Source organism: Zonotrichia albicollis, chromosome 17 (genome assembly GCF_047830755.1).
Source record: "Zonotrichia albicollis isolate bZonAlb1 chromosome 17, bZonAlb1.hap1, whole genome shotgun sequence".
Lineage (NCBI taxonomy): Eukaryota > Metazoa > Chordata > Aves > Passeriformes > Passerellidae > Zonotrichia > Zonotrichia albicollis.
The window spans coordinates 8,030,277-8,049,539 of record NC_133835.1 but is presented as its reverse complement, the minus strand read 5'-3'; the positions used below and the strand labels follow the sequence as shown (position 1 = coordinate 8,049,539).

The 19,263-nt window shown below is 45.5% G+C and overlaps 1 protein-coding gene across 1 annotated transcript in view; it reads right to left on the bottom strand.

The window, feature by feature from the left end:
* The window catches only part of CTNNBL1 (catenin beta like 1), a 47,287-nt gene extending 29,890 nt beyond the window's left edge, over positions 1 to 17,397 (bottom strand). The window contains exons 1-6 of the mRNA XM_074553518.1: positions 17,238 to 17,397; positions 9,683 to 9,871; positions 7,408 to 7,514; positions 6,400 to 6,539; positions 2,652 to 2,749; positions 388 to 481 (exon numbers count right to left, since the gene is read on the bottom strand). Coding sequence (XP_074409619.1) covers positions 388 to 481; positions 2,652 to 2,749; positions 6,400 to 6,539; positions 7,408 to 7,514; positions 9,683 to 9,871; positions 17,238 to 17,267 — 658 coding nt within the window. The 5' untranslated portion in view covers positions 17,268 to 17,397. The remainder of the gene's footprint in view (positions 1 to 387; positions 482 to 2,651; positions 2,750 to 6,399; positions 6,540 to 7,407; positions 7,515 to 9,682; positions 9,872 to 17,237) is intronic.
* Between the last annotated feature and the right edge of the window lie 1,866 nt (positions 17,398 to 19,263).

The window sequence follows — 19,263 nt, the reverse complement described above, 5'->3', positions numbered from 1 at the left end:
TTAAAAGCTGTGTAGATGTGGCACTTCAGGACATGGTTTGGTGGTGGCAGTGCTGGGTTAAGAGCTGGACTCAGTGATCTTAGAGAGCTTTACCAGCCCAAACAGTTCTGTGATTGCCTCTGGTGCAGTGCAGTGATGCATGTATCTGCACCTCCCAACACAGCTGGTTTGGTAAGAGACACCTTTCATACACCCATAGGACAAAGGACAAACTCTGGCTCAAGGGATGAGTGACTCCAAGCTGTGCTTGAATAAAAGCTGTACCAGATCCTGTACTGCAGTGCTGGCAGTCCAAGAGAAAAAGAGGAGAGGGGAAAGGAAGGGATAATTCACACTCCTCGGTACAAACCACAGAAAGAAGCAAGGGGCTGTGCAGCAGTCACTTACCCAAGGTGTTGTGGACACCATCAGCCTCCTCTTTCACACTTTCATCCAGGCGCTCTAAATTCTGGACCAACAAGGCCACGACCTGGCCCTCCACCTAAATCCCCAGGGTCATGGAAAAGATAAAGAGTTAAGAAACAAGAATGAAAAGAAGAGACAAAGGAAACACCCTGCCAGATATGACCAGAAGACAAGAAAAACGCTGCTGTAAAATCTCAGAGGAAGCAAAGGAATCATCATGTAAATCTGTCACTATGTTTTCCCTAATTAATGAAACAACTTTTGTGTTTCAGATTAAACAGAAAACCATCAGGAGGGAAACATGCACCTTGTCACAGTCTTATTTCCTGAACTAGCCTGAACTCATTAATAATCCCTCAGAATTCTGAAGCATGAGGTTCACAAACCACTGTGGATGGGAGAATGTCAGCTCTGCAAGCAGCTGGTCACAGCTGGTCACTGCTGCCTGCCTACATTGCTGGTAGACCTTCCACCTAACAGGTACAAAAAGCTGACAGAACAATGCTCACACACAGATCCAAATCCAAGAGTTAAACTGTCACCAGCTGAAGTCCTGCAGTTAAATCCTCTCAAGATGAATGCACCAAGTTGACTTCAGTGAGTTAAGGAAAACCAGAGAGGCAGGGGGGAGTCCCTGAATCACAGAGCTCCCACCCAAAATAAGTCTTTAAAACTGGAATTGGAAAGAGTCACAGCTTGACTCTGGCAAACTTTCCATTGTGGAGGTGAGCTTGGAACAGTGAAACAAAATAACATTACCAATTCAAACAGTCTTAACCAGCTTTGGACCCAGTAAGTATGTGGACAAAACACATATATGGGCTGCTGCAGAAAACAATGCAACAACCTTCAGATAGCCTCCAACCTTTTACCTACTTTCTTAAACAAAATAAAAAAGTAATCTAAAAAGCAGATATCTAAACATTTCTCCCAAGATAGGCCTGACCTGTTTCTTTCAAGCAGGACAATGAAACCTCTAAACATGGCTATTATCAGTGAGCTGGTGACAATGAAAACAGAAAGAACTTCACTTGATTTACTACCTCTCCACATATTTTATAGAAAACATCTTCTCTAGCAGCTCCTCTCTCCCAATTCCTTCACCCAGCAATCTCCTCACCAAGGCAGAGTAATTAACAGCAGCCCAGAGGCCAGCTGGAGGAACTGGGCTCTGGGCACTGTCATTAACCTCTGGAAGGAAACATTCTAGTGACTGGACAAGGATTGTAGGAGAAAACAGAGCAGCCAAACAAAGCAAACGAAAGAAAAACTGTAATTTCCTGTCTTTCAAATTCAACACAATAGTTACAGAACCAGACACAGACACAGCCATAGCGATGCTCAAAGGCAGCAATTCACCAGCCCCAAGGTAGGACAGACCTGTAAAACTCATGTTTGGCTGGGCATCACCTCTCTGGAGTGTTTGTATTCCTCTTCTGCAGCTGGGGAGCAGGAGGCACCCAACACAAACACCAGGAAAAGGGGAAATCCACTCCATAGAGGCCAAGAGGCACTCAGAGGGTTAAGTGTGCAAGGAACACTTAACACCAACCAATGCAGCTGCCACCCACCTAGGTAATTTTCTGGGTTGGTTAACTCTCTGTGCCAAGAGGGATCCTTACCTCTGTACCCTCCTCCATCCTTAAAGTTCATTTGCTCTGCTACATGAAAACTTTCAAGTTTTTACTTCTTGTTAAGAAAAAAAAATCCCACCATCACCAACAGATATTCCAGTTCAAGCCCAGATTTTTAGGCTTGAAACAAGTTACTGGGTAGAAGACAACCAGTCTCCTGTGCAAGAGACTGAAAGATCACAGGGCATCACTGTCCTTTGGGTAACAAATTTCAGTTCTCCATTAGTGAACCCAGGTCACTTTTTCACAGGAGAGAAGGGAAATGCAAACAAAGCTCCTGTTTTCAATGGGACACTGTCCAAGCCACAAATATTATTACTTCATTCTCCCTCCCTGCACCAAAAAATCCCCTAGCCTACACAAATTTTGCAATATGATACTGCTCCTTCCAAAAAAGAAGTGGTGCAACAATGTGCAAATGGTGCAACCACCCACTCCTCAAACTCTAGCATTTCATCAAAAACAGTCATCATGGTCTCAGGTTCAGAACAGGCTTCTCCATTACAATGTTGGCAGCAAAGACACAGCTGCAAACAGCAGCATGGGCCAGTGTTCATTGCTGGGCTGAGGCAGATGTTGAGGCACTGAAATAATCTGGGGTTTCCTACTTACAAGAGCGTCTATGAGGACTTCAGCTCCTTCTTCACTCTCATGGAGAGTATCAATATCAGTCAGCTCTTGCAGCAAGTCAACCACAGCTATGGAAACATGTACTGGGTGTTAAGGACAACCAACAGGGAGACAAATGCATTTAGTATCAATAGCAGATGGCTCTTGGGCCAATTTGTTCATGACATGACCCCAAAGCAACTGGCAATACATTACTAGTGAGGTGATAAAATGCATTACAATCACAGCAGCAGGGCACAGGGTACCAGACACAAGAGCACACAGACTACTGCAGCAGACCTTCCCCAGAAGTGCTAAAATTAGGGAATCTGAACAATTAGGAATGATAAAAACAAATGTGATTCCGTGCTTACTGTATCAGGCAATTTTAGTGTTTCTTCATGGTAGTTACTTATTTTTTTCAAACATGCTGGAGTTGGTCTAAGGAGGCACCATGTTGCATTGTCAAGACTGAACACACGCAAAGAGAAATGAGTTACAATAATGTGATTTGGGTATTCTGCTCTCAGTGATAGCCCTGCTAACCTGATACACACACACCCCTAACGAGGGCAGCGCCGGCAGCAGGAGCATCACCCCCCTCTGCCCAGCCCAATTAGGGCAGCACACTCCTCAAACCACAGCCCTCACAGGAACAGCAGAGCTTCTGCCAGCCCAATTTTCACTCATTAACTCTGGGCTGCATAACACACAGCTCCCCTGCCTGCTGCACAGCTCCCTTGTACGACAAGACGCATTCCAGCTCATTAGACCCACTTCCCTATTCTCTCAGACACACTGATCAATCCTGCCTGCGTCCCAAGGGCAGAGCAGGAGCTGTGGTTTTCTCAATGTCCTAAATAACCACTTTGTGATGGATCTCTCTCAAGTGCCCAGGCTGACAAAGAGGCTCCCAGGTCTCCTATTTGTGCATTTGTTCAAAAACACAAGCAGCAACGGGAAAAGTATTTTCATTTTTCTTTTCTTAGTGAGGTTCAGCCGTGTGCTGGGGCTGGCTGGAGAGGTGAGCTCTGCAAGAGAGAGCCTGGACTTTCTGCTGGACAAGGTGCAGGAGAGTCACCAGCATGTCACTTCAGGCAAGTGTCACCTCAGCAGAGTGTCACTGCAGTGACAAAGGCAAATCACACACTACAGTGCACCAGCAACAGCAAAACCAGCAAGTCAACAGAAGGAATTCTTTTCTTTTCCTTGGCACTCATGGGGCAACTTGCAGAATATTTTGTTCAGTCATGGGCTGTCCCAATAAAAGAGAGGCCTTGACATACTGTGCTTGGGAGAGCAGAGGACCACTGAGGTGATCTGGGGGTTAATACAGATCCAGGGTTAATACAGGGTTGGATGAGGACAAATTGAGGGAATGGGGTTTCATCAGCTCGTGGGAGAGAAAGCTCAGGGAGGAATCAGTTGAAGATTTCTGCTGTCTCCTGGGTGCTACAAAGATAACTGAACCAAATTCTTTTGAGAGTGCACAGCAAAGAATTCAGCAGAGTTCATAATGCAGGGCATTCCTGTCTGGGAAGCTTCTGTTGGGGCTTGCAGCGAGAGTATTGGCTGTCCTATAAAATTTAGGAGATAGTAAAGCAAAGCCTCGCTTGAAGCTTTCATGTCTTTCATTAATAAAATCTTGTTGGTGATCATCTTTCATTCACATGTTTTGTGTAAAACTGTATGAATCATTCAGCAGATTATTTGCTCCCCTTGGACATTTCTTTTGTCTCCTTGCATTAGTCCCTCAAGACACCACAATTAAATCGCTTCAAAGAGCCATTTGTTTAGTTCTCTCCTTGAAGAACTCATTTTAAAAAATATTTTCCCATTTGTTTTAACAAAACATCATTAGAAAACCTGAGCTGTATCAATGCAGTTTTATGTCTAGATGTTTCACTTCAATAGTGCTTCTACCCTGTATGTGAGCAGCAGCAGTCTCTGCTTCCAATGGAGCTCAAAACACTTCAGCAGTTTTATAACACAAAATATACTTTTCCCAAAATTGCAGTTCTCAGGCCAAATTCCTACCCATAAATTCATTGACAGGCAAGTTGCAAAGCAAAGAAAAAGAGTTCACACTGGAAACCCTGACAAGTCTTTGACAGCAGCAGTGATCCCAGCACAAAGCTTTCCATGGCAGACAGTATAAAGCAAGCTGTACTCTGGTGCACTTTATCTGGAAAACAGCTCTGCTATCCCAGTCAATATTCCCACTGTTCCTTTTTTCCCTATGAATGAGAAATTCAGTATAAAAGCACACAGTACAAACAAGTCTGTGGTGTCTGGTATAAAATAAATAATTAAACTACAGTAACCACGAAATTGGATTTGCATGGGAGGAGCTTCCCTCTGTACAACATAAATTGTTAACAGTTATTTGAGAGCCATTTCCTTGCAGATCTTGGATAAGGGAAGCTGTGGGGTTTACTGTTTTGCAGGGACCAGCATTCACCACATCAAGGTTCCACCTGATGCAAGTCAAAATACCCAAACACAGTGCTCGCTAATATAAACTGGCATGCAATAAAATATTTATGTTTTGGTTTTAGCTTCTGATCACTGCACCCACTTAGAAAGAATGAATTATGAATTCTCAATAGATGGTGCTATAAAGAAAAGTGCTAAAAAAGAAAACCAAGATCTGTGCATCAGACCACAGCATGCAGCACTAACAGGCCTTTTCACATTGTATATTCCAAAACACCTCAGGAAAGCTGGTAAGTGTTATCTCCTGCTTTACACATAAAGAAGCAAAGAATAAATTACCTTCCTAAGGCCATGGATCAATAAAAATGGAAAAAGGACTGCCTGAGACTCAAGTCAACACACAGTGCCCTTTCCACAGGGCTTCACTGCTCCCTCCACCCACAGATATTTTCAGGACACAGACATGCAATCTCCCAAGTCATGTAACAATTTTTCAGCTTAATCTGCTGTAGAATATTTTACAAGCAAAGCGGTCTGAGGTCTACTTTTACAGACTGCACAGTAGTGAGCTGGGCATAGTGCCAGCTCCCAGCTGACAGCTAAGCATCAAGGCACCAGGATATTCAAAAAATGGCACTGGTTTTGATCAACAGTACATAAATAGAAAGCTCTCTCTCAGATGCCCTCAGAGCTCCAGAGGTACAAAAGCCAGGTGCACAGAGGGATCAGGGTCAGTGACACTGGATCTCACTGAGCATGGAAATGGAATTGTCTCTGGAAATGTACTTAACCAGAGGGGCCACCCACAGCCTTGAGCTCTGTGCACACCAAACCAAAGGTATGGGCACATGAAGAGGGCACATTTACAACCTAAGGTGAGGCATGTGGTGAACTAGTCCATCACAAACAGCTGACAGTCTGACAGCTCAGCTCTCAGCAAGAAGGGGTAAAACAGTTTAATTTTCACTGAAGCTATTCCAAAGTTTGCAGTCTGAGATTATTGCTGCTAAGTCCAGGCCTTCACTTCTCCTGTGCTGCTCATCTGCTCACACTCTTAACACTGCCAGTCAAAACTAGATGAAAGGGTCATAAAACAAGAAAGGAGAATAACAGCACTGAAAAAAATTCAGAATCAATATTACTTGAACAAAGAGGGCTTTCACTGGGAAAAAAATGAAAAACCAACACATAAATTCAGTGTGGTAGGAAGAGGGGGAAAACATCTACAGGAGCCTAGGAAAGAGGATATGAGAGATTACAGAAAAGTCTGCAGAAAGCCTCTCCCATGAGAGCTGCTTTAACAACTGAAGGATATCTGTGTTGTCATGTCCCAGCAGCCCAAGCAGAGACTGCACAGCGTTCAGCTCCACCAGCAGGTGATACAGGCCGGGCATCGTCGCGATCACGTGCATTTCCTGAATGATGTCATTTAAATCCAGCTCTGACTCCATAAACCTGAGGCAAGACAAAAAAAGGGTAACAAAAAGGCAAGAAGAGACCTCTACCTTCCAGGAGACACCACATAGGACTTGTCACCCCAGATGCACATGGCACCAGCATTTCTATCCTCCCTGCCCTACACCTGCTCCTTGAAGTTTAATCCTGCAGCAGCATAAACATTTCTACTGTGTAATTTACATAGAGTAAATAAGCAGATTTGTTCCAATTTTCTAAATCAGTTATAGAATTTCAAGAAGAAATTAAAATCAAGATGCTGCAGCCACACATGAGAAAACTTGCTTTTAAAATAAATTCTGCAGAGTGCTGCACTTTCCCTAGCTAGCACGTATTAGTATGTGGGTTGTAAGAGTCTGAAGTCCATAAATATAATCTGGGTAAGGGAAAGGACAGCAAACTGGACAAAAAATAATGGCACTGAACTGTAGGAAGAAATCCCTTTAAAATGAATAACAGAACATCTTGAAGGGAGGAAGAGGCTTCAAGGACACAAACACACATCTGGCTCTTGAAGCCCATCCCAGCTGTTCTGCTCACCACAGCACTGGGTAACATGAAATGATTTCCTCCCCATACAGACCTCTGGCTGGTATGCAAGCACACACCTTCACATCAAATGATGGAATGAAACCTTTAATTATTGCTGATGATGGTTTTTGTACTGCCAGCCATACATTGGCTGCACCAGAGTCTCAACAAAAGCATTTTTAATTAACAAAGTCAGTTTCAAATAATATTTATAAGAACTACAAGGCAATAACTGCAGTTACATAAGCCTTATGTAACTGAAAACATCTCTATATTCCAGCAATTTATTTAGGCTTACACCTAAAATCAAAGGGAGAAAAGTTAAGCACAGTCTTACTTCTCTGGATTATCGGGAAACTTGATCCGCAGCTCCTGGTTTTTGTAGGATCTCTTCTCAAAGGTGAGAATCATCTTCTTCACTGAACTTTCATCCAAAGGTTCCTCCTGACCAAATCAGAAAAGGCAGAAAAATGAGCTTTGGATGGCTGGAGAAATATCAGCAGAAATATCAGCAATGTGGTGGGACTGCAGCCAGGCCCAGGCCCTGGGAATTCCAGCCAGCTCTGGAATCTCCCTGCAGAGAGCTGCCAAACACCTCACATGCCATCACCACCCACTCCAGCTCAGACCTCGAGCTGCTCTTCCACACCTGTTATAACCTGGCACCACCAGCTCATATCGAGGTTTTTTTGCTTCTGACATAGAGCAAACCTGCACTCACAGCCTGTGCCCAGGGAGAGCTTCTCTGCAGAAGTCCCTTGTTGTGCTATTGTTTTTCTGAAGTCTACATTTAACTGCCCTGAAGTTATGTTCTTCCGCATTTTCCTCACTTGGATAAGCTTTCACTGTTATCTTAAAGCCTTTTCCTAAAGAAAAAAATAAATCAATATTCCACTGTAGTATTTTCTCTTTATTTTGTAAATGCTCCTAAGGTGTTTCTCAGCTGGAGTTGTATATTTACTGTACAGCAGCAATACAACCTCGGCTGCCTCCCTGACACCTACAAACATTTTCCTTAGTTTATGACTTTAATGCACTTCTTTTATTAAAAAATTGATGATATAGATTTCCCTGTGTAACCTCTTCCCTCTCCTCTGACTGTGTTACAACCACTATTTAAGAGAAGCTCTCAAAACAAAAACCAAACCAGACACCCTCCCATCTTTAGCCAAGTGCCCCTCAGGAATAAATCAAGAGCTGCTGCTGGTGTTGCAGATTCTTTGGTCAGTGACTCTAAGCAACAATCTGGTATGAGACAGAAAACCTCCATTTCTTCAGTAAACTCCATTACAATAACAACACCAGCCCCAGCCTTCAGTTATGATTGGATTTCCTCCGTTCCTTTGCCCAACCTGTCTCATTGCCATCCCGCTCATGTCACCACCCCATTCAGCCAATCAATACTACAGTGCCCAAAGCACATTCTTCTTGCACTGGGATTTCAACCCACACATGCTGACACTGCTTCCTTCTGTTCCCTTTGATTCTTTGCTTCCTCTAACACATATCACTATGATATCTCCATTAGGATCTGCTTTATATCTTGTATTGAATTTGCATTCAGTATTGCAGTGTCCTACAGATTAGCTTCTTCACATCAAATTTACTGGGACAAAGCACATTTTAATGGCACTTATATTAACTGCAGTCCAAAGTAATAAACAACAGATTTGAGTTCTAAAGTCTGGACTTTCAGCCTTTAAAATGTCTGGCTGGGAGGACTCCACTTGACAGAGATGAGGGACTGGCACACTGCAGGAATCCACAGGACTCCAGCCAGTCAGGAGGACTCCTCTTTTCTCGATCCATCCTCCCTGGAGCTGAAATGCTACAGAAATCCAGCATTATCTTCCTCTGCTATCAGCAACAACTGTCATGGCAATAGCTCAACATCAAAAAAAGAGAGAGATTCTTAAAGACGGATGCTGGCAATGCTGTATACAAAGGACAATGATATTTTACAAAGCTACACGATTCTGCAGTGGTGAATATCACTTGTTTTTTTATCAAACAGGACACAGGCAGCAGGAAGCAAATATCTTCTAGATTTATACCAATCCATGTGTCACATTTATAAAGTGATCTTTTCCCTGGCCCTTGGCAGAAAGGCCAATGCAGCATTGGATTTCTGTCTCCAAGGCTTGAAATCATTTACCCTTGACAGCTGCCACCCCCCTCCTCTGACCCAAGACCTTTCCTGTACAGAAGAATGTTTGTTTATTTGCCGCTGCTGCACAGCTACAAAGAGGGGGAGAAGCTGCATGGTTGGGGGTACTGATGAGAACAATAGTCAGGAAATTGGTTAGAACACAGAAACTGTTTCCTAAAAATATACTTTAGAAGGTGATCTGGGTATTCTCAGAACAAACAGAGATTAGACTTGAAAGCCTTCTCCCTTTTGTGCCCACTTTAAATCCTCAGCTGATATTTTTGAGAAATTTGAAATTAATGAACACCCCGCAGGGCAGGAAAGCAAACCCACAACCTGAAGCTGTACGAGCACAGAAAAATCACGTTAAGCCTCACCACCTACATGGCAAGAAATGGGAATCACAGAGAAGGGATTTAGTGTTTGGTTATTTCCACTGCCTCTCCTTTCCCAGAGGACTTACTTCCTCATCTTCCTCTTCTCCATCCCTCTCAATTATCTGAAGGAGTTTCTTCTTCTCATCATCAGTTTCTTCCAGGGCAGCAGACTCCTCTTCCCTGTGACGGCCATGCTCTCGGGCACTGGCTTGTTTCCGACGTGCTTTGATTTCCTCTTCCTCTTCATCACGGGGTCTTTTGGTCCCTCTGTTAGGCTGAAGTCACACAAATAAAAGGTGAATGAATACAAGTGTTTAGTGACCCTTGCAAACCAGAATACCAATATTACAAACCATACAGAGGAAATTCTTACAAGTTTAAAAGATTTGCTTACACGACACTTAACAACTCTGAAAACTGGAAAGGAAATTAATTTAGTGAAGTGGAACATCACATGAGTAGATGAATGCCTCTGCCAAGAGCTGTGTCAACATCCTACCTTCTTTGATCTATGAACACAATTCACGGGAAAATATCTTCATAGACAGCAAGGACAAAGAGTGCACAGACAAGGAGTGGCCGAGCAGCCCTGCTCAGTGGGGCACAGCTGCCCATCAAGGAACCCCAGGCTGCTGACTCAGCTCAGACAACCCCACATTTCACAGCCAGCAGACTGATATGCTCAGCAGACAGCAGGGAACGATAATTTTTTACCCACAACATACACAAGACTATATTGAATTCCTGTGTGCCTCCCATTTCACCCCCATCCTTCTGTCTGAAGTTTGCTGACAAGCAAAAGCAGAATAAACCCAACTCAGAGTAGGGAGGACAAAGAGGACTGCTGCTTGCTGCAGCTCTGCAGGGGCTTGGCACTGGATTAAACAGTGCCCAAAACATCATGGTTTGCTTGGAAAAAACAATTGCTATTATTTTATCCCACTATTTCTAGTTGATTGTCAAAATTAAAGGTAATTGGCCAAGGACAAGAAGAAGTCCATTAATCCTAATCCCATGTTTTCATTCAGGCAGAAAGGGATAAAAGTATTTGCAACTGAAGAAAAAATTTTCCCCTCAAAAGCTCCAAGGACATTAAATTTGGTCTCTCACATTTTTGAAGGACAACCAAGCTGGAACAGAAGTACTCTATGCTCTATAACTACAGCAAAACAAAGCTTAATTACTCTTTACTATTTAAAAGGAGTGTATGCATCAAGAATAAGAAAATAATAACAAAAACACATTTACTTTGCGACACTGCTCAAGTCACCTGGTAGGTGATTTTGTAACCTCATTAGGTCTAACACATGTCCATTTTAATTTATAAAACAGCACCTGGCAGGCAGCTCCTGCTCTTCTGCTCTGTGGGACCCCTGTCTAAAATGGCAGAAGTCACACCAGGCTTCCATGAACACAGGCCCTGCTTTCATGTGAGACTGAGATCCTTCTCATGTTTGATCCAAAGAAAAATGCAGAGGAAATAAGTGACAGTGTCATTCTTCTGCCAGATCTGGCACTAGTGTGAGCATCAAGATGGAATTTCCAGCTCCCTGGCAGGTTGGGAACTTTTGGGCTGCAGAGGGTAATAAACCTTGCAGGCTCCTAAGGGAATCCAGCTGTGGTTCCAGTTCTGCCTCACACTGCACCAGTGGCACAGCCCAATGACAACCTGGTAAATCATCTGCTCTGGAGAAAATGCTGCTTTCAGGAGATGTAAAAAAATAAAAACCCCCCAGCCAGCCCCAAAAAGCACATGAGGAGTTAATTATAATTAACAAGCAGGCCAGACAGCAGCCTGGCTGGGATCACCTTGTTTTCAGGGTTACCACCTTGTCACCACTTTAGGGAAGATGCAGAATCAAGTTTCCCAGACAACACATTAGCACAAATCAGAGCTGTATCTGCTCGCTCCCAGGCAAACCTGTTCAAGCTCTGTTATCTGTCTGCTTTCTCTCTATATCTTCTCTGCCATTTCCATTACAGATGGTACATTCCTGACTTAAAACCTTTCTAAAGTGCCTCCATGCACTTTTAAAGCAGTTACTCAGCTCATAATTCAATAGCCATGACGTGGAAGCATACCCAGAGATTCTGTGAAATGAAAAATTTATTTGCTTGGAGGGTTTTGTGGATTGGGTTTTTTTTAAGCAGATTCCTATTACTTATCTTCTAGGTACATTAAAATATAATTTCACATAGATCCATTTGGAAACAAATGTGTCATTGACAACAACTAATAATTCAAACACTCCCTGAGCAACCAGCAAACCCATAAAGAGAATAAGGAAAAGGTGCTCTTCTAAATGACATCATCCAAGGAAAAAACTTCAGTAAATCCATACTCCTTACTCAATGTCCTTGATGTCACAAGGGGCCCTGCCCTTCCTCTGTCCTTCCATTCACTCCTTGGTAATACCATCCTAAACCATCTTTGACAGATTAATGTCACAAATACAGCTATTAGTGACATAAATCCCAAAATTTACATCTAAATCTCAGCAAGATTTGTCATGGATGTTCCTAATTTGGAATTGGAATCTCAATCCTCACTCTTATTTCTAAACATTAAAAAGGACCAAAGCCTGAGGTGTAATGAGAAGCTGAGGGAGCTGGGGGTCTATCAGATGCAGAGTCATGTGCCACAGGAAGGGACAGCATCCCAAAACAAAACCTAAACTAAAACTCCATCATGAAACCATCTCCATTTCCTCTGAGTACACAATCCTCAAGATCAGAATTTACACCCTTGCTTCCATCTCAATTATTTTCCCCTTTTTTGTATTTATGCATTGCTGGGGGAGGCTCTGTACCACGGAGCAGAATCATTATGATAAATCAGGGAAGTGCCCCGTGTGTGATCATTAACGCCGCCAGAGCCTGGCAATAGGCAGTAATTGAATTCGGGCAAACGCTATTAAGCAGGCATTAAGGCTTTGCCTCTCCTTATTGATGTTATGCAAAAACCTCGCTAAGAACATTGCTGTTCCCAACCAGCGCTTATTAAAGCCAAGAAACCAAGGCCTGAGTGGAACACCTGGGTCCTGCTCATTCCACAAGGGATGCACAGTCATGAACAACTGATTTAAGGCAAGCATTACTTTCTGCTCATTGATTTTCATCTTGGGTTTGCATTTGTGTTTTGCAAAGGACTCTTACCAACTAGCAAGAATTAAGCTCATAGGTTGCTGCACTGAGCCTGGTGCATTTCACTCAGCAAACACACAGATTGTGTCCAAACACATTTATTTAACCAATTCCACAGCTTCACAGACATCTGCACAAGTTCTGCCTTTCTGGTAGAAAAGAGAAAGTTAATCATTTGATAAACAAAATGTGGGGTTTTTTTACTTAGCTGTGCTAAGGTGAATCTAGCAAGAAGTTAGAATTCATTTGAAAATGCACAAGAAAAGCATTTTTCAATTGTTATGTTAGCTAAGCTTAATTCTGTTCCTGATGAATGCAGGGCATTCACAGTAATTTATTCAGCAGACATTTTCATTTAAATCTAACACTGATAGCACCACACAAAAACCAATGAATACAAAAGGGTTTAAAAAAAGCTACTGTTTATCAAATATGATAAAGTAAACAGAAGCTGGTAATTGGGAACTGGAGGATTATCTTTCCCTTTCTCTTGTAGTCCTCCTGTACTGGTTGTGTCTGTTGGCTGACAGACACTCCCTGGGGCCCAGCCTTTGGTACAGACTTTCCCCTGACACAGGTCCTGGTCTGGCAAGGCCAAGCCTGACCTCAGTGTGGGCAGCAGGAGCAGCATCAGCCACATGTCACATGAGGAACAGGGAAACAATGTCCTAAATCAAAGCACAATAATCTGCCAGCGCCCCTGGGCTCCCTCCAAGCAGTGATTGCACATTAATATCAGGGTTAAGTACACCACAAAATCAGAACACACATTTCTCAGAATCCTGATTGCTTCAGCCTTTGCCAAACATAAGGAAGGTTTAGAGAGGTCTCAGTAGTTTCATATTACTCAGGAAATACTCATGAGTTTCATATTACTAAGGTATCTGTTTTGTAAGTAACCTCATTACTGTGAGGCTCAGGAATTTTTTTGTTAATGAAATCTGAAATAAATCTTTATAAATGATGCAGCTTCTGTGCCCACATCCCAGGCTGCTCCAAAGAGCCACTCAGAAAGCAGCACAGCAGCTGTCAGTTTGGGATCCTAATCTCCAGAGGAATCTTCAATGACTTCCTAATTTTGTTTCCAATGTTTGTGATAAACCAGGCTACGATCAATCTCACTTTCCCATGCTTTTTCTTCCTGAGGCATGACACACAGCACTTCTAAATGGCACAGGATCTGAGTGCTAAAATCTGGAAGAACTGGTACCTCAGGAAAATCAGAAATCTCAGAGACCCAAGAGCTCCAAAATCGCACAATCTGAGGCAAATGCAATGACAATGCAATGACAGGTACCCACAGGGATACAGATTATTAATTTCAGAGGGAATGCACCCCTGTGCCCTCCAGCCTCCCTTGCAAGGCTCTGAACCACCCAAGGAACACATCAGGAAGTGCAGGACAGGGATCTTTCTTGACACCCCTGGTTTGGTGGTCACAGACAATACACTGGGAAGCAAACTAGAGATTCATGTGCCACCCTGTGAGAGCACAGCTCTGGCAGCGTGGGGCTGTACTCCCAGGAGCACAGCCAAGGGATGAGGCAGACAGATGAGCCTCATCCCTTGAGCCATCAAGTTGGCTCCTTGTTTTAACTGCCAGCAGCAGAGGAGCTACTGGGGTAATAATGCTGTGAGTAGCCAACAACCAGCTCAGCTGAGCTGCCCCTACCATCAGATGCATCCATTACATTGCAAATTGACAGCAAATCATCCATACCAGCAGCAGAAATGATGATACACAGAGATCCATCCCTGTACACACTGCACTGAACCCTGACAGACCCCGGGGAGATCACCCAGTGTGCTGAAGGCAGATCTCACCCCACAGTTACAGCTTCCTCTGCTGCTTGATCTTACTGACAATCAGGGTTTGCAATGATCACTCACACTGATGAAATCTGCCGTTAATGAGAATTCAAATAACCTCCCTTATTCCCTCCCAGGACAACTGAAAGAAGACTCTGAATAGGCCCGGAGTTGGCTTTGTCCTCTTAATTACCCTCTGTAATCAGAGACCAAACACGGAGGATCTGGGCAAACAGCAGCAATATTTAATCATCACTTTACACCATCTGCAACTGTTTTGCAGCAACACGTAAAGTTTATGGATTCCTGAGCTTTGGATAAACGGCCAGGTGCTGTTTAATTGTATTTTTTGTTGCAAGAGGTTTCTTTTCCCGTTCTGGCAGACACTTGGTGCTGAATTGGTGGCACGGTGCCTGCAGTCTTCCACGCCAAGTTTGGCTCTGAGGGAGAACATCTTCTTGCCGAAGCAAGGGCACAGATTACACATTTAGAGGAGAAAATTCAAAACAGTCTAAGAGGAAAGCAATTATTTTGGGTTGTGCTGAGGGAGGTTGAGAAGACCAACTCATTTGCAGCAAGAGATTAAAATCAGAGAGCTGAGGCATCACACCACCTCCCTGCCAGCCGGTACCATCCCTGCATTGAGGACAGCCAAGGAGACCTTGAGCCAGCCCACAGCCCAGCCCAGAGCAGGGGAGCTCCCAAATCCAGGGAGTGGGCTGGAGTGGACCAGGAGCTGCTGGGGGAGCTGCCAAGCCACCCTCCCCTGGCCATCTTCTTCAAGCCACCCTCCCCAAAGGCAGAGCCTGACCCACAGGATGGGAGGCAGTGAAATCTGCTGCTCGCAACTATTTTCCTGCATCTCTCAGCAGCAAATGCCCTCACAGAAGGGAATCTCATTTTCTCAGAATCAGAGCTATTTGCCTGCCTGCTGCTCCTCCACTTCTTTCGCCTGTACCCACCATTGTACCCAGTTCTGGAGGCCTGAACTCAGCACCATTAACTTCCAATGCTCCTTAAAGCATCACCCCAGCCAGTGACACAAGAACCACCTGCATTCAGCTGAGAGCCCAGGAGAGCACAGAGCCAGGGCAAATCCTTCAGGAACTATTTCAGCAGTTGGCTGAAAGCTGCAGAATGTTTTTTCCCACAGCTAAGAACAATTTTAGCAGCAAGAAATGGAATTAAAATTTAGATACCCTGCAGCTAAGCAGCACTTCTTTACCTTGACAGAATAGAGCCCCCACTGTCACAAGCAATCACTCCCTGCCCGTGCTGAAAGCTCATCCAAGGGAAAGCTGCACAAAATCCAAGAGAGCAAAGCAAAGTGGATGGACACTTCCCTCCAGAGTGGAGGGAATCCTGGGGAGTTCACATTCTGAGAGCAAGAGAAAAACCACCTAACAAAACCCCAAGCTGGAACTTGGTTAAAAAATGACTAAGTTCATTCAGGTTTACCTCTCTGTGCCATAAACTGCATCCCAGACATGTAAGGGATGATATTGCTAAGCCCCAGACGGGGTGGAGAAGGCCAAAGAATCATAGGAATGTAAGAAATGAGAATTCTAATTTGATGTTGAAAAATCACATTTGAAAAAGATAAATAAAGAGGTGGAGTGGATCTCAGAGCAGCAGGGCTGTGCTGTTGGATGCAGCAGGATGTGGAAGGATGTTTGAGACAGAGCAATCCACAGAAGGAAACATCCTGGAGATTATCAAGGAAGAATCCAGTGGAGCTCTCAAAGACAGCCTGCCCCAGAAACTTCAATACCATTGGGAAAACTGCTGAGAAACTTCTCAAACCAACAGCAACTTCCCCTTTTCCCCCGAGCATCTCCCAACACCACATTCCCAAAGCACAAACACGGAGTGAACAGCAAGACACTCCCTTCACCTCCGTGCCCCAGGGAATGAGGCACACCAGGAGGGCACCAGGAATTCCCTGCACACCAGGAAAGCACCAGGAATTCCGTACTCTCAGCTCGGAGCAGACCTGGCCACACCTACAAGGCTGAAAACGCCTCGGGGTGTTTTCCTCACCCAGGGAATCCCCACGGCTGCAGCCGGGCTGAGAAGTGAAACAAAGCCCGGCATTATCCCAGCCAAGGTGTCAAAATATTCATGCAGTTCATGCCCTCATTCCCTGTTTCACAGGAACACCTGAAATCTGCTCCGGGACAATAAACCACCCGATAGCTGCACACAACGAGCCATCAGTGACCGAAGGGCAAGGGAAGAAAACGCTCCGAGTAAAGGAAAACTTTTATAAGGAAAACTTTTTAAAACGCATTTTGATAAAAATGAAATTGAATGGGTTTTGAGATAAAACAGCGAGAAACAGACACGCTAGAACAGCCACGGAAGGAGCTCAGGCTCCGCTCCAGCTCAGGCGGGCACAATCTGCCCATCTGTAGCCAAAGCGACACCGGCAAAGCCGCGGAGCCCCCGGTAATCGGCTCCTACGGAGCACCACCGCTCCGAAGAGGGGAGAGACACCCCAAACTTAGCGGCACTTTAACCAGCTCCCGTGCGAGTGCGGCCGGTGAGGCCCCGCACGGCGGCCGCCCCAGGCCGCGGCCACACCGGAGCTGGAGCAGCATCGCTGCCGCCGCAGCGGGGCCACGGACGGGGTCACCTCCGCGCAGGGCGCCGCGACACCCCCAGCGCGGCCCAACTCCCCGAGCTCACCTGGTAGCTGAGCAGCTCCCCCACGTCCATCGCACCTACCGGGGCCCCGCCACCGGGAACCTGTCGCAAAGCACCGGGGCCGCGCGACACCTGCCGTAAGGCAGACAGCTCAGGCCGGGTGGAGGGGCGCCACACTGCCGGAAAGCGAGGCGGGGTGTGCCGTGCCGGAAAGGGAGCGGCGGGAGGCGCCACACTGCCGTAAAGCAGCGCGGAGATGTCGCGAATGGGAGCGGGCGGAGCGGGGTCACCCCCGCCCTTCACGGGTCCCGGGGCTGGGCTCGGGGCATCCTGCCTGTCCTCCGGTGCCACATGGCACAGGGCAGGGAGAGAACGAGACCCCGGTGTACCCCCGGTGACAGGAGGACCCGCCCCGCCCCGAGCAGCCGGTGCCACGGCGGGCCCGTCCCCGCTGTACCCCGGGGGAAGCCACACCCGGCAGAGCCCCCCGAGCGCTCCCCCGGGCCAGCGGGAATCAGCGTTTTACGGGCCACGTTTTCCATAACCTTGCAAAGGCGCTGCCAGCGGTTATTGACAACACATTTCTATTTATACCCGGCGTCATTAACCGCTGTCACCTTGAAAACACGCCAATAACCGGGCCCTGAGCGCGGCAGCGGCGCCGTGACGGCCCCTCTGCTTGCTGAGGTCGTGACAAATCGCTCTGTAATTCCACAAGATGCAGAACCCCAGACAGATTGAGGCATTTCTCAATTTAACAAATAAGAATAATTAGGAGAGAGTCAACTCGGCCAAAATCGTACTGAATTTATTTCAACTGTGCTTTAAAAAACAGTTTTGAGCTAAAATAATTTTTCATAATGATCACGGCTATTGCGCAGTTATCTCAGCAGGAGTCTGGTTTGAGAACTCTCAGAAAATTAAAAAAATATATAATGTTTTTGAAGGAGTCCTTCGCATCCCCCATTGTTTCAAGAAAATATAGGAGATCGGTCATGGCAAAATTAACTCAACAAATCTGCATGTTAAAGATGAGATAAATAGAAGATAATTATTAGCTCGTCTGGCTTTGGGGTATTGAGCGTTCAGATGATTCCCCAGCTGTGAAACCTCCACATTTGGAGACACTGGAGGGATACTGGCACATACTGGGAATGGGATTCAGCTACTGGGAAGCATGACCCCCACCCAGAGATAAGCACAAGTGGGGATAAGAACTGACCACACACAAACGCACAGAATATGATGAGCTGCTCCTGCCCCGAGGCTTCCCCTCCACCTCATTCCCAGTGAGTGGAGCAGCTCTGGGAGGAGCTGAGGAAAGGCAAAAACCACCAGTGACAGGAAGAGCCCCAGCCTGAGCACAGCGAGCGAGGCCGGCACCTTTGCCTCGAGCTTCTTGTTAAAGAAAGGGACAGAAAATGTTCACTTCACCTCCCTGAAAGGACTCAAAGGCCAGGGGCAACACTAAAAAAAAAAAAAAAAAAAAAAAAAAAAAAAAAAAAAAAAAAAAAGCAGGAATTTGAAGAACCCAGGCACTGCATTGCTGCCTGGGAAGCCAAATTCTCATCCAGTCCTACAGGGCAGGATGCAATTACAGAATTTTTATCCAATAAGGTGAGTTGGAGCACAGGGACAAAATATTGAATTAGAAAGCAAAACCAGGAGCACAATCGAAGTATTAAAAAAGCTCACCAGAAAATAAATGAAGGATGGAGATGAGCAGCTGCATAGGGCTGGGCACCAGCCTCTCCCAGGTGGAACATGCAGCAAAGCTGGGCAAGGGGCTGAAGGCTCTGGATAGGCTGGAGCAAACCCTGGGACTTGGCTTGGTCAGGAGAACAAGGACTCCTGGCTTCCTATTCCCAGGCACCCACCTTCCACAGGGGATGGGGTACCATCCTCAGGGCTGATCATATTGAATTCTCTTTCCTGACACTTTTTTCTGGATGGGCAGAGCAGCCAGGACCCAGCAGCAGCTGCAGATGGTGCTTATGCAATGGTCTCAGCATGGAAACACCAGATCCTCATCCCAGCAAAGCAGGGCTGCAGGGGATGCTCAGAACCA